The sequence below is a fragment of the Pinus tabuliformis genome, chromosome X, assembly GCF_031772625.1.
Source record: "Pinus tabuliformis cultivar Carrire ecotype Pingquan chromosome X, CPIR1, whole genome shotgun sequence".
In the NCBI taxonomy this organism is placed as follows: Eukaryota; Viridiplantae; Streptophyta; class Pinopsida; order Pinales; family Pinaceae; genus Pinus; species Pinus tabuliformis.
The window spans coordinates 332,632,807-332,648,261 of NC_142308.1; the positions used below are offsets into that span (position 1 = coordinate 332,632,807).

Consider the following 15,455-nt stretch of genomic DNA (forward strand, 5'->3'; position numbering starts at 1 on the left):
GATGTAATCAGGATTGATGGTTGTTGTTTTGATGTAAGGTTCAACTTTTGGAGACTGTAACTGCTTTGATACTTGCAGCGTCTCGTCTTCATTTTCAGCTAATACAAGTTTCTTTTGTTGTTAATTGCTCACTTTTCATTCCTTTTCTATTCTAGGCGGTGCTTGATATGCATTTTTCCTGAACTTTAGATGTGTAGCAATAGAGGAGCTGTCATCCTACCTCTGTGTTATAATCTTGCATGTATCAGTGAATGTGCTAATTAGGTTTCTTTTCACTCAGTGATAGAGAGCTGTCATCCTGTCTGTGCACTAGGGAAATAGATTTGCAGACCTCTTTACTGGTCGCAACCGGCCGTCACAGGGTCTTGTGCATATGCTGGTGTGGGCAGTATTCTCCATATTCACCCAATCCTTAAACTGTGAGTAATTGGTGGTCTAAAGCCTTGTAGTCTAGGAGTGTTCACGCATGTTTGGAGTCAAGCAAAGTAGAAGTGGTTATCTGGCTTGAACAAGCATCATTCCTTCCATTCATCCATTTCCAACATTAAGTTGAGTTTGTAATGTTCCCGAGCATCTCCGAGCTACAACCTAGGAGAGTTTCTTGGGATGTTAACACTCATCATGTTTTTACTTGTAAATGAATGAACAATGTATCTATGACCTAATGGATAAAATGGAAGTCAACGTGTTGAGGCATCAATGTCTCTTAGTGATTCTCAGCTAAATATGAAACCCCAATGCTCATATCTGTTATTTGCACCTGTAGATTACATATTCATGATATTTTTGATGAAACACCTATCATGGCTAATAGGGGTCCAGTCAAGGTATTATTCAAGTAATTGCTTTTGCACTGTCATTTCCATGTTATCTTACTGTTATGAAGATGTCATCTATTCTGGGCAGAGACTTGGGATGTGGGTTTGAAAAGTGGCTCAAATCCTAGGGACGTTGGCATAACACTATGCAAAAAAGTCCATGGATGCTGGCTTGCAGGCCTGTGAGAGCATCCAGAGGTTCCTAGACACTGGAATGCCCATAGCATGAGAGGGTCCAGAGGTCAAGTGGTCCAAAATCTCAGTGGGACCCAAGGGTTGGTTGGCAGAAAGGTTGGATTGGTTTCTGAGGGTCCTAATTCTAATGTTGAATGTCTGTATGGTGTGTTTTCGCCAGTTCCACTTCCATGACGTGAATTAGGAGGTCGAATCCTATCATAGTGGCTTCTTATCACATGTTTACCTCGGCTAGCCAGTTGCTTGGGTAGATGTGGGAGGAGGGTGTTACAAAGTCCAAGGGACATGTACATAATATGAAGATTCATGTAAGAGTCGAAAATTTGTAGGGAGGTCAAACAATCATGAGTGTAGTCCAAGAGTCACAAGGGAGGTGAAGGATCACCCCATTTGTTCTATATACACCCTTATTGTACAAGCAAAGGAATTTTCACCTTGGCTTCCCCCATAAGGCATCAGAGAGACAGAGTTAGTACTTTTGGGGAGCAAGTAGTGGTTCTAAATCTCCACTATTGGAGCTAGTGATGTTCATTCTATTCGTGTATCTTGGGACTTTTACTTAATACTTGAAGCCTGATGGCCAACAAGTTTTCATGCATGGATTGTGAATATTTGTAAGATTATTCTGTAAATGTTTATGATTCATGTTTTCTTTCACATGTACTAAAGTAGTTGAACTATTTCAGTTATTTTAGTGCTTATCTTATTGAGAATGTGTTGAAATGGTTTCAACAATCGTCAGATCTATGTGGACTATTCCATTGGATGTTAAACGAATATTTCTTATTTGTGTGTGTCTCTGCTAGGGTGGTACTATTACCTCTCTCTTAGAGGCTCACTTTTCTTTCCTTTCGTAGTAGAATAATCTTGATACACCTACAATTGAACATTCACCAGACACACTCGCTCGCTTTTTCAAAGACACATATGCACTTCTCTCACTTGCTGACAACTAAAGCCAAGGCAAATATTTAAGTAAACGATAGTCAGACTATATTCCCTACACCAAATGGTGTGAGGTCTGATTAGGACCTCATATTAGGGAGATCCCCTTGAATGTTGGTAGGTCTAACACTGTCAACACAACAAAAAACACATAAAATATTCAAGTTTTAAAGAAAAACATATATATTCATGTGCATCCACAGGAAGTTAAACTATTTATACACAAATAAGCAAAACTTCTCATTTACATAGCATGTAAGGGTGCACATAACCAAAATAGAAACCAGTACAATCCATATTTGAACAAAAAATCCATCAACAAACAAGATCTGATGGCCTCTAACATAAAAAAAATAAAAATAAAATCATGCTACAACAAATACCTACATATCATCAAAAGCAATGCGTATATTGGGATCTTCATCATTAATACCTCCCTCTAAGCATTAAAATAAGATAGAAAAAATGTAGCATGTCAAGTCAAGATTTTGTTTGAGTGATGGGTACAATTTTAGTAGGGTCATGATAGAGGAGTTCGACAACCAATGCCACTAACATCAAGGTACATACATGACTCGATGCTCTTGATTAATACTAGTTCCATACCCTCATCCGTGACAAAATCCAATGGAAACATTGATTCCTAAAATCCGGAAAAATTGTTAAGTCTGTTGAATTTTAAATGAGATATAAAATTCTAGTTTCTCCATATGAAATCCAATGAGGTCGAAATCACTTTCAAACATCCGAGTCATTTCATGGTAATGTTATTAATTTAAGTAAAATGATGAAAATGAAAGATAAAGGAGAATGTCACTTTTACTTTAAAAATTTAACATTACCATGAATTGCATAGCAATACTAGGGTCATAAGCTTAATACTAGGCTACCCCACTAAAAAAGATTGTCTTTAAAAAAAATCGCATTTTGAATGCCTTTGGTTCAACTGTAAAAAACCAGTGGGTTCAATGAAAAATGGTTAGTTTGGTACCGAATTAGCCATTTCTAGTTCTAGGCCTTGAACCATATGGGTTTCACCCCAAAACCATTGAACCTGTTGGTTCCACCAGTTCCCGATCCGATTCTAATAACACTGCTCCTTAGTACCATTACAATGAAGTCTTCTTAGCCTTTTAAAGGCTTCATCACATGAAATCTGTGCTAGAAAACCATGGACATGCTAAACCATGTGCCCAAAACCCCACTAATAACTTGGTTAACTTTGACTCTTTCCTCCGAGTCAAGTTTACCTAACATTTCTTTTGTTTTGTTGTAATTTTTCTAATACGCCAAAGATTACAAATTTTTAGCTAATACCTTTGGGAATACATAAATTCCATAGCAAAATGGTTGTTTGGTTTAAATAAGTAGTTTTTTTTTTTTTTTCCGAAGGTGGTAAAACCTATCAACTCAGGTGTCAAACCAACAGTGAGGACAGCCATCTCTGGCTGCTATCCGCGAATGCTGGGTTTGACTCATCACTGCTAAATAGGAAAACCACGCCACCTGGCATAACCCTGCTGGTGGTCCGTAATCGGGAGCAGGCTCTCACTCCTGCCAGATGCCTCTGGGTCTTGGGCCGTTAACCTGTTTCCTTACGTCCGAGGAAGACGAGCTCTTAGCCAAGCAGAAGCAGTTTTACGGCATACTCCAGGCCGAGTTTAAATAAGTAGTTTTATTAGAAATATTAAATTATATTTTTATTAGAATTTATTTTATTTAAAATTAAAAATCATTTGAAAAATAATTTGGTTGGGCTGCTCACCCAATTTTTACGTGTAATGCTCTGAAATCAACTCCCTATTTGCCACTTTCCATTGGTCTACACCGTCGTATCTAAGTGTTAGACAATTGGAGAAAAGTGTACGATCGGATTGATACAGTTTCATCTAATAACCGGTCATGTTAACGTAATGAAATGGGTTGCGGATTAACGGGTCGTGTTAACGTAATCAAATGGGTTGCCGATATGAGCAGCACAGGTCGGGCGGAGAGATGGCGGAGTGATAGGGGCCGAGGCCGAGCAATGGAACACAGCCCAAGATCTTGTGAATTTCCTCCCAACGGGGAGCCATGGCTGATTTTACAAAACACCAGATATGGAATGCCGAACTGCTTGGCTTACTGCTTCTCGACGGGACCTGGAAGAAGATCCTGTCCATCTCCCTTTCCTTTCTTTTCGGAGTGGAAAAAGAATACGTAGTCTTTTGTGATAGATCAGCCGCAGGCCTGTTCTTGGTGGACATTGGTCATGCATTTTGTAGTCCCAAATATTTTATGGTCTGCAATCCTCTGGCAAGAACAACATTAAGACTTCCCCTGTTTCAACTACAACGACCATTATCCTCAGAGACATCGTTTTGAGCGACAATCGAGATGCATACCAAGTTGTGGCTGTGGGAGATTCGTGTCACTGGGGTCCAGAGATAGTGGAAGTCTTTGACTCTACTGATAAATCATGGAGGATCGCAGGACACCTGCCCAGGGATGTGTGAATAATTAAGACGAAAATGGCTTTCTCTGGCGAATCCTTCTACTGTTTGACAATGGCCATGTCGGGTAATGCGAATCCCAGCATTTTGGGTTTCAGCATAAGAGATGGATATTCCATTTTTCGTGCCCTTTCCAGAGACAACCCATGACAAGTACATGATGCCTCACGTTCTCGTGTGCGGGTCGCGGGTTCTAATCGTTGGGTTATATCAGAAAATGAGGAATTGCTGGATGTGGTTATTTGGGAGTTTGAGAAGGTGAACCTGAACTCGTCTTCCTCCTCATCATCATGGAAGGAGATAACAAAGATGCCCTCTTCCATGTGCGAGGGTTTTAACAGGACTTTGCCTGATGTTAACTTCCCGTTTAGCATCATACAAGTTGTAGGAGTGGGGGATTGCGCTTGCATTGTCAACAATGTTGTGGACACTATAGAGGGTCTTGTTTATAGTTTAAGCCGAAATTCATGGAGTTTACTTACCAACTTCCCTTTAGACGGAGGCATTTCTGGCAATATTGGCAAAATGGGGATCATGGCCTTTGAACCCAGGCCCGACATGAAGGTCGGGTGAATCCTGGTAGGTATGCCTTTGCCTTTCACATCACCAATCTTCAATATTTTAACATTTTTATATCTTCATTTAAATTTATGTTCTTTCATAGTTCAAGATGCAAGCGAGCATATCTCTGAATTTAAGGGCAGCCCTTGTAAGATGATTTTGTTGACATATTTAAAACTTTTGTTATGAATTTAGGATGAGCATGCTAGTGTCAATTTCTGAAGCTGTACTTTTATTATAAATCTAGATTATTGTGTGCTTTTTATCCCCATTCAAGATGATTATTGGCAATTGGAAGTGAGGCTTTTTAAGTACGATCTTGCACCATAAAATCTTAATTCTGCAGACCATAAAATGGATGCTCTTGGAGTTCCCACTTATGTTATTGCAGTTTCACAGATGTGAAGGAGTGAAAAAATGGAGCTGAGAAAGAAACTTAAGTTGGAACTGGACCAGGTGAGATCCGTTGCACACAGAATTGAAGAATTACTGCTTACTTCGTCTCGCAGTGTTCGAACTGTTAGTGATGGACATATTTCAAGGTTCAAGAAGATAGTGGTTTTTGTAGACAATCATCATTTGTAAGTGATGGAAGTAATGTTGTCTTACGTTCTCTTGGTAAAGAAAAGTGAACTCCTAAAGCGAATCAACTATACCTCAATTCTGAGTATGTTTATGGTAATGATAAGATGGCACAAAAGTCTAAAGTTGGTCCTATAGGTGTAAAGCATGGACTTCTTGGAAGATTTGAATCGAAAGACGTGAAGAGGAAGAAACTGATCCTGTCCAAAGAAAAACAGTTCCTGAGTACATGAACCAGTGTGTTGATACTCTGAAGAAGCTCAGGACACATAAATTTTCCTGGGTATTCAATGAGCCTGTTGATCCAGTTAAATTAAACATCCCTGACTATTTTCAGATTATCACTCAACCCATGGATTTGGGTACTATACAAAGTAAGTTGGATAAGGATCTCTATTCCACCCCAATGGAATTTGCTGAAGATGTAAGATTGACTTTGCCAATGGAATGAAATATAATCCTCATGGTAATGATGTTCATTATATGGCAGTTAATATGAGTCAATTCTTTGAGGGAAAATGGAAAATTATTGAGCAGAATTTGGCTGGAGAAGAAGTTTATAGAAAATTAAGTCAGGATGTTCAGCTTATTCCAACCAAGAAGCAATAGATTCAACAACTTGCAACTATAATTTTCCCAATTTCTAACGAAATGTCAAATAAAATCAACTGAAAATTCAGCCTAAGAAAAGGGAAAACAATGACCTATTTAGACTACTGCCTATTTTATCTTGAGAGTTAACGAGTGATTCCTCAGCTCAAACGATTTGATAAACCCCCTTTGGTACTCATTCTTAACCACTAAGCCAAGCTCTTACTCTACACCATATAAAATGAATTATTTTCCTTCTATGTGTTATGCATAGAGCAATGCTTATTTCTCAGAAATGTCCAGTAAAATTTCTGGTAGCATTAAATATTACATATTTTTAAGCTATAATCAGATGAAAAAGTTCAAATTCAAATCCAGAAGTGGTAGAGTATGTATACCACTGGAGACTTTAGTCTCATACAACAATTTGGTGTCTTGCTTGATGTCTGACGTGAGGGTGATCATAAAATTGAATTATTATTATTATTGCTGAGAAATGAAATATGACTACATTCAAGGTTAAAAACAAAGCACTAAATAAATCAGAAAACTGTCATTTTAATATTTTATGAGTTGAGATATATTGTGACCTGTTACAAATAATTTGCATAGAGGGCAGGGACAAGCTTGTAAAGCTTGCTCCATTCAACCAAATACTTGCATAGAGGGCAGGGACAAGCCAATAAAGTTTGTTCCATTCAACCAAACACTTGCTAGGACACTACAGAGGCAAGTCCTTTTGGTCACAAGAATTTTCTTTCACTGATTTGGGCAGTGGGCAGAAGAAAGCATGAAAATAAGTTTGGAGTTAACCTCATTCAAAATAACAGCCCATAAATTTCCATGGAATTATGGCCAATCAAGCATAACTGAAAGTGTAGACAAATAGGGCAAGATGCAATAGAAATCCTAGCACCATGGAAAAGCGCCTGTGAAAATTGCTTGATGTCTCGCGTGAGGGTGATCTTAAAATTGAATTATTATTATTAATGCTGAGAAATGAAATATGACTACATTCAAGGTTAAAAACAGAGCACTAAATAAATCAGAAAACTGTCATTTTAATATTTTATTACATTCAAGGTAAAAAACAGAGCATTAAATAAATCAGAAAACTGTCATTTTAATATTTTATGAGTTGAGATATATTGTGCCCGGTTACAAATAATTTGCATAGAGGGCAGGGACAAGCTTGTAAAGCTTTCTCCATTCAACCAAATACTTGCATAGAGGGCAGGGACAAGCGAATAAAGTTTGTTCCATCCAACCAAACACTTGCTAGGACACTACAGATGGAAGTCCTTTTGGTCACAAGAATTTTCTTTCACTGACTTGGGCAGCGGGCAGAAGAAAGCATGAAAATAAGTTTGGAGTTAACCTCATTCAAAATAACAGCCCATAAATTTCCATGGAATTATGGCCAATCAAGCATAACTGAAAGTGTAGACAAATAGGGAAAGATGCAATAGAAATCCTAGCACCATGGAAAAGGGCCTGCGAAAATTGCTTGATGTCTTGCGTGAGGGTGATCTTAAAATTGAATTATTGAATTATTTTTTAATGCTGAGAAATGAAATATGACTACATTCAAGGTTAAAAACAGAGCACTAAATAAATCAGAAAACTGTCATCTTAATATTTTACTACATTCAAGGTAAAAAACAGAGCACTAAATAAATCAGAAAACTGTCATTTTAATATTTTATAAGTTGAGATATATTGTGACCGGTTACAAATAATTTGCATAGAGGGCAGGGACAAGCTTGTAAAGCTTTCTCCATTCAACCAAATACTTGCATAGAGGGCAGGGACAAGCGAATAAAGTTTGTTCCATCCAACCAAACACTTGCTAGGACACTACAGATGCAAGTCCTTTTGGTCACAAGAATTTTCTTTCACTGACTTGGGCAGTGGGCAGAAGAAAGCATGAAAATAAGTTTGGAGTTAAGTTCATTCAAAATAACAGCCCATAAATTTCCATGGAATTATGGCCAATCAAGCATAACTGAAAGTGTAGACAAATAGGGCAAGATGCAATAGAAATCCTAGCACCATGGAAAAGCGCCTGTGAAAATTGCTTGATGTCTCGCGTGAGGGTGATCTTAAAATTGAATTATTATTATTAATGCTGAGAAATGAAATATGACTACATTCAAGGTTAAAACCAGAGCACTAAATAAATCAGAAAACTGTCATTTTAATATTTTACTACATTCAAGGTAAAAAACAGAGCACTAAATAAATCAGAAAACTGTCATTTCAATATTTTATAAGTTGGGATATATTGTGACCGGTTACAAATAATTTGCATAGAGGTCAGGGACAAGCTTGTAAAGCTTTCTCCATCCAACCAAATACTTGCATAGAGGGCAGGGACAAGCGAATAAAGTTTGTTCCATCCAACCAAACACTTGCTAGGACACTATAGAGGCAAGTCCTTTTGGTCACAAGAATTTTCTTTCACTGACTTGGGCAGTGGGCAGAAGAAAGCATGAAAATAAGTTTGGAGTTAAGTTCATTCAAAATAGCAGCCCATAAATTTCCATGGAATAATGGCCAATCAAGCATAACTGAAAGTGTAGACAAATAGGGCAAGAAGCAATAGAAATCCTAGCACCATGGAAAAGCGCCTGTGAAAAATTCGGATCCATTACCCTGGATGTGCCTCCTCTTGCCTCATCTTCGCTGACAGTCTCTGCTATAATGAACTAATCTAAAGTATAGTACCAAGCTTATATTTAAACAACAAAGTGAAAATTTGTGGGACTCAGATTTCGAGTTCCATTCGCCTGCAGCAGTGACACTCTAGCGGTAGCCTGTAACTGGGGCATCTGTCTTTGGAATAATGGCAAATCAAACATAACTGAAAGTGTAGACTAATAAGACTGAATCAAATTTGAAACTTCAGGAAGATGCAATAGAAATCCTACCACCATGGAAAGTCGCCTAAGAAAAATTGGGATCAAGTGTCCTAGAAGTGCCTCTTCTTTGCTGATAGTCTCTGACATAATGAACCAATCTAAAATATAATACTGTGTTCATCTTTAAAACCCTCTTGGCCCTACACTGAGCAGAGATATAAATCAAAACTGATGGTCTAACAACAAAGTTAGAATTTGGGGGACTCAGCTTTTGAGTTCAATTCGCCAGCAGCAGTGACACTCTTAACTGGGGCAGCTGTCCTTGGACCCTGTAGCTTAGAGGTGATAGTGATTATACAGACTGAGCTACAACTGGATTGTTGTCCCTGGGCACTTGCTCTCTGTTGTGTTCTTCTTATTAACTCTAAGCAGAATCGGATTCCGCATCTCGTTCATCAAACGTGGAAGTATCATGTTACTTGGCTCTCCTGCGGCGCCTGTTGCAGTATACTAAAAAGAAAATTACAACTCCAGTAATGGCTGCAATACCTAGATACATGCCAATGGCTTCCACCTGATCCCTTGTGAATCCCGAATCCCCACCATGATCAACATCAATTTTGTTTACAGATGGGTTCACCATTGGATTTGACAAGGCTAAAAGGGGCGGATCCACTCCAACAACCAGGCTCTAGTTAATAGCAGAATGCTAAAAGGCATGGCTCCATTCCAACAACCAGGCTTTAGTTAATAAAAGCATTAGTCAGGATCTTGAACAGTTAGTTACCATATGAGATGCCGGTACCCATAATTACATTCTTAAGGAAGCACAGTGGTCTAAGTGAGAATGCGGAGGAAATAAAAGTTGATATTGATGCTTTTGATGATGATTCTTTATGGGAACTACAATACCTTGCTTCAAATTGCCTCAAAGAGATAGGCAAATGCACCAGCAATGCCTAGGCTCCAACAGGTCTTCCTAATCCTGAGGTATGTTGTCATAGAGTTATGACTGTCTTATATTTTAAATGTAGTTGATAATGGCCATATCGTCATTTGGTTCTTTTCAATATTCACTCATATTCTGTTTGTTTGTCCTTACGAGAGCCACTGACATTTTCTATAGCAGCCTGTGAATGCTAGTGTTGGATCACAATTGGAGAGTCAGCCCACAAAAGTAGTCCAACATGGTTTACTCTTTATTCTAGTCAGAATTTCAAGTTTGTATTTATTCTTTTAGATGGAATTTCTGCATTTCGTTACTGTTGTTCATGTTAAGCATTTGTACATGTGTAGGTGGTGACCCTGGTGATGAATATGTCGATGTTGGTGGGGATGAGATGTCTGCAACGAACTTCCCTAGTGTTTATATTGAGAAAGATATGGAAGCAGTTAGCATCAAATGTAGTAGTTCAAGTAGCTCAAGCAGTGATTCTAGATCTTCCTCTTGTGGTATTGTCCCGTATTATGAAAATGCTTGTTAGGGTTTGGTTTTGGTTTCGTTTATTTAGTTGTTTTATTTCTAGCTAATGCTAGAGGCATTTCGAGACTCATTCACCAACCATTGTGGTTATCTGTTTGACATATATAAAATTAGTCGTATATTATGGTATTCAAGACAGTGATGTTGTAAATTGTGTGAAAGTTATTTGTAATGTAATATTTATAGTTAATCCAATTTATCTGTGATAATTCATTTGTGTTAGCTACTTTTTCATCTTCAAGATGTCAGAGCAATGACTTTAATATTGAATTGAAATAGAATTTTAGAACCTTTGGGAGCCTTCGCTATTGTCTACTACTACGGCATTTAATTGTATTAGTCAACATATTTAAAACTTTTGTTATGAATTTAGGATGAGCATGGTAGTGTCAATTTCTGAAGCTGTACTATCATTATAATTCTAGCTTATTGTGTGCTTTTTATCCCCATTCAGGTTGCTTCTTGGCAATTGGAAGTGAGCCTTTTAAGTATGATTCTAAAGTCCTCGGCCTTGGAACCCATTCTTTGGTTTTACAGAATTGTATGCTTATGTGATTAATACACTAAATGGTCTCTGCCCTTATAGTAACTCGTGAGCAACACCAACCTCAGAACAACCTCAACAGGAATTCCATCATGAAAAAATCTAAAAAGGTATCAGCTAGGACTTCATACAATATGCTCCTTGATTACCCTTATGCATTGGAGGTTACAGGGGATTCAGATGGAAGGAGGCAGAAGGTTCAATATGTAAAATATGAAAGCTTTGGAGATTCCGCCAGGTTTGATTCTGAGATTGCCTCGGAGGATTCCTGTTCCCTCAAGAGAAAGTCTATAAATCTTAATTCTGCAGGCCAGAAAATGGATTCTCTTGGAGTTCCCACTTATGTTATTGTAGTTTCACAGATGTGAAGGAGTGGAAAAATGGAGCTGAGAAAGAAACTTAAGTTGGAACTGGACCAGGTGAGATCCGTTGCACACAGAATTGAAAAAATACAGCTTACTTTGTCTCGCAGTGTTCCAACTGTTAGTGATGGACATATTTCAAGGTTGGTGAATAGTTGCCTAGGTGGCAATCCTGGAAAAGCATTCATTGGGTCGGGTGTAGTTCAGGATTCAGTATTATGTCGAAAAGATAGTGGTTTTTGCAGACAATCATCATTTGTGAGTGACGGAAATAATGGTATCTTACGTTCTCTTGGTAAACAAAAGTGAACTCCTAAAGTGAATCAACTCTACCTCAATTCTGAGTATGTTTCTGGTAATGATAAGAAGGAACAAAAGTCTAAAGTTGGTGCTATATGTGTAAAGCCTGGACTTCTTGGAAGATTTGAATCAAAAGACGTGAAGAGGCTGAAACAGATCCTGTCCAAATAAAAACAGTTGCTGAGTAGATGAACTAGTGTGTTGATACTCTGAAGAAGCTCAGGACACATAAATTTTCCTGGGTATTCAATGAGCCTGTTGATCCAGTTAAATTAAACATCCCTGACTATTTTCAGATTATCACTCAACCCATGGATTTGGGCACTATACAAAGTAAGTTGGATAAGGATCTCTATTCCACCCCAATGGAATTTGCTGAAGATGTAAGATTGACTTTTTCCAATGCAATGAAATATAATCCTCCTGGTAATGATGTTCATTATATGGCAGTTAATATGAGTCAATTCTTTGAGGGAAAATGGAAAATTATTGAGCACAAGTTGGATGGGGAAGAAGTTTATAGAAAATTAACTCAGGATGTTCAGCGTATTCCAACCCAGAAGCAACAGTGCAGTAACAAAAATAGAAAAACAAGAAATAAACCAAAGGTGCAAACTCCAAATTCTGCTCTTCTCTTAGATTTACTAAGTGAGCAGAAACTGAAGGTTAAAAAATGCAAGCACCCGATGTCATTTAATGAAAAGAAGAACCTTAAATTGTAAATAATTTACAAATGATCTTGGACATTGTAAATATATCATTTTGAAACATTATAATACTGTGCAGAGATTGCATCGATTTTACATGACACTTCAAGCTACTAGTTCCTTTTCTACCGCCTTACGGCGTTTTCTTTGCAACATCTGGTGCAAATGCTAGTTAAGTTTGACATCAAAGCATGGGAGGAGCCTTCAAGGTATTTTTCCTTTGTGATGAAATGGGTAAGTCAAAGACAAATATAACAAGCATTGAGGTAAGGAAGGGCAAGGTTAACGTCCAGGTAGTTTTAATGGTGGAGATTGTCACTATGAAATCAACAGTTTTCATTTCCTTTCGGATCCCCCAAGGTCATCTGACCTTTAACAACTGGGGGGTCCGAAGAAAGTTGTTTCATAAAACCACCTGTGATCACGTGGCATCATTTGGAGTATTTTGGTCCCCCTCGGGTTGAAAACCACTTACTATTATGGACACCCTCCAAAATCCACTTATGGTTTCAGGGATAACGCAGAGGTTAAATATGCGAAGCAGGGTTTAAGGAATCTGGTATAGAACCTGATCATTTCACTCTAGTGGGTGTTCTTGCTCCATGTACTGATTCAACAACTGTAGAATATGAAATGTGGGAATAGTGCAAGTGGCTCAACATGCATAATTATGCTCCTTGGGTGGTTGCCCACAACAGTTTCTCTAATTGTCATGTTTTTAGTGCGTCCCACCAAGGAGACAAATGAGAAGAATGAGATGAATTAGTTCTTCCTTTTCTATATATAGCTCTGGGACTGACTAGTTTTCTTATGGTTTTCATTGTGGTCTAGAATGTAGCAAAGAAATTCTCCCTGGCAGGCTACAGAATTGTAGTTGCCATCATCATAATTTTCCTTTTGCTTCCTCTGGTGTGATCATTAAAACATAGATTGATAAAATGAAGCAGCAATCTTCTCTGGTTTCCACTGAGATCCTCGAAATTGAAGCTACAGATCATGAGAAAAACACCGCTCTCTCAAAAGGAAATGAAGAAGAGACGATTTTACAATTCCTCAAGTGCTTGTTCATTTGTATGTAGCATCCATTATCATTGGGTTGTGCTTTGGTGCTCAATGGCCGACATCATACACTGTCATCTCAGAGCTATTTTATCTCAAGTATTATGCTACTCTCTATAATTTTGGAGGAGTTGCGAGATCCTCCACAGCTGCTGCCCCTGCACCATCTCAAAACGAGCTTACTTGCATTGGGCATGAATGCTTTCAACTATCGTTTATTATTATGATTCTTGTAACCTTATTTGGGGCTCTGTTTTCGGTCATTCTCGTTTTGAGGACGAGGCAATTCTACAGAGGTGATATATGTGTTAAGTTTGGCAGTAATTGCTTCAAGTTCCTTCTTACCTGATGATTCTCTTGAAAAGTTCCCTCCACAACAGAACCTCGACACATTATATGTTATAGGATTTGGAAGCTAAAGGATTTCATGAGGAATATGCAGATACGCATGAATGTTAGATTTGACAAAAAAAAAAGTTGTATTGTTTTCAGTATGTGATTTTCGGGCTCATTTCGTTGGCAAACGAAGATGAATTTCTAAATTCCGAGACGTGGGTTTTTTGCAGGATGGTCCCAATTGAGTTTAGGGCGAATATTTTTGGGAAAATTGTGAGCAAATAGAGAGATTTTGCTTGTTTCCTGTAGGGTATATGTTCAGTGATGTTTTCTGCAAAACACCTATGAACAAAAAATTACTTTTTGTATTCTGCATACCTGAGCAACCAACCTTCTTGGAAACTGCACCAGTAAATGGTCTAGACAGTCTTGTGCAAATCAGGAGATGGGTTACTGGGCTGCTTGAAATATTCTTAAGCAAATTATGCCCCTTTCTGGGTATTGACTGAAATATCATGGTATGCCAGAGGACGGTGTATGCTTATTTCACTCTATGGGGATTCCTGTCAGTGGCAACGTTCTTTTATGCAATATTGCCAACTTTAAGTCTATTAAGTGGCAAATCATTCTTGCCTGGGATTTTGAATCCTACCTTCGCAATTGCAGTTGCACTGTTCATTTCAATCTATGGCTTTAAGCTGTTCGAATTTCTTCGCATTGGCAGTTCTGTAAGGGAATGGTGGAATAACCAAAAGATGTGGTTGGCCACATTCGACTTTTTGAGGAAGTTACTAAGGGTTTCTGAGACATTTTTTGTGGTTACCCCCAAGGGAATTGATGACAAGGATGATTCTTGTGAGAGTGACTTCACATTTGATTCCTCTGCATTATTCACTATACGAATAACAATGTTATTTATAAACTTGGCATCCATTGTTTCTGGATCTGTAATTTTTATGGCAGGCAGATATCATATATATAGAAATAAGCTATTTGCAGAATACTGTTGCATTTTATGGGTGGTGATAAATCTGTGGCCATTTGTCAAGGGAACTTAGTGAGGTTTGCGAACACCATAATTGGACATTGAATAATACAGGTTATGTATAACCATGGCTACTTATTGACTTCTCTTGGCCATGTCTTATGGCCATCCATGTTGCTTTTATCTGAAATTGTTCAGATATTATATTGGTAGATTTTTGTTACTACTATGTTAAATTGTTGTAGGTGGTCGACTGGTAGTGAGACTTCCTGGTGGTGTGGTCTAAGAAATGTCATCTACAAGGCAGGAAAATCATAGGTTTTTGTTACAAGCAAAACGAATAAAAGGACCAGTACAGATCCATCGTCCACTAATCCAACCACCTCACAGAGAAACACTGATAAAGTTTCTAGCAAAATTATGCATGTTTTTCATGTGCAACATTTGTTGGAGAATCTCTCCAAGGAGAAAGTGGAACAAATCATAATAAGGCAGGAAGAGATGTTTAAAGAGCAAGTTCAAGCACTGCACAAGCTCTACAACGTGCAGAGATCTGCAATGCATGAAATTATGAATATTTCATGTATTCCACCTAAGTTGTCTGCATTCCCAACAAGTGTTGTTCAACCTCAAA

The 15,455-nt window shown here is 38.1% G+C and overlaps 1 protein-coding gene across 1 annotated transcript; it reads left to right on the forward strand.

The window, feature by feature from the left end:
- Window positions 1-14,351: 14,351 nt before the first annotated feature.
- On the forward strand, window positions 14,352-14,894 carry LOC149139803 (putative cellulose synthase A catalytic subunit 2 [UDP-forming]). Its single transcript, XM_089450825.1, has one exon. It carries the CDS (start codon window positions 14,352-14,354, stop codon window positions 14,892-14,894), a length of 543 nt encoding a protein of 180 aa, XP_089306951.1.
- Window positions 14,895-15,455: the final 561 nt, after the last annotated feature.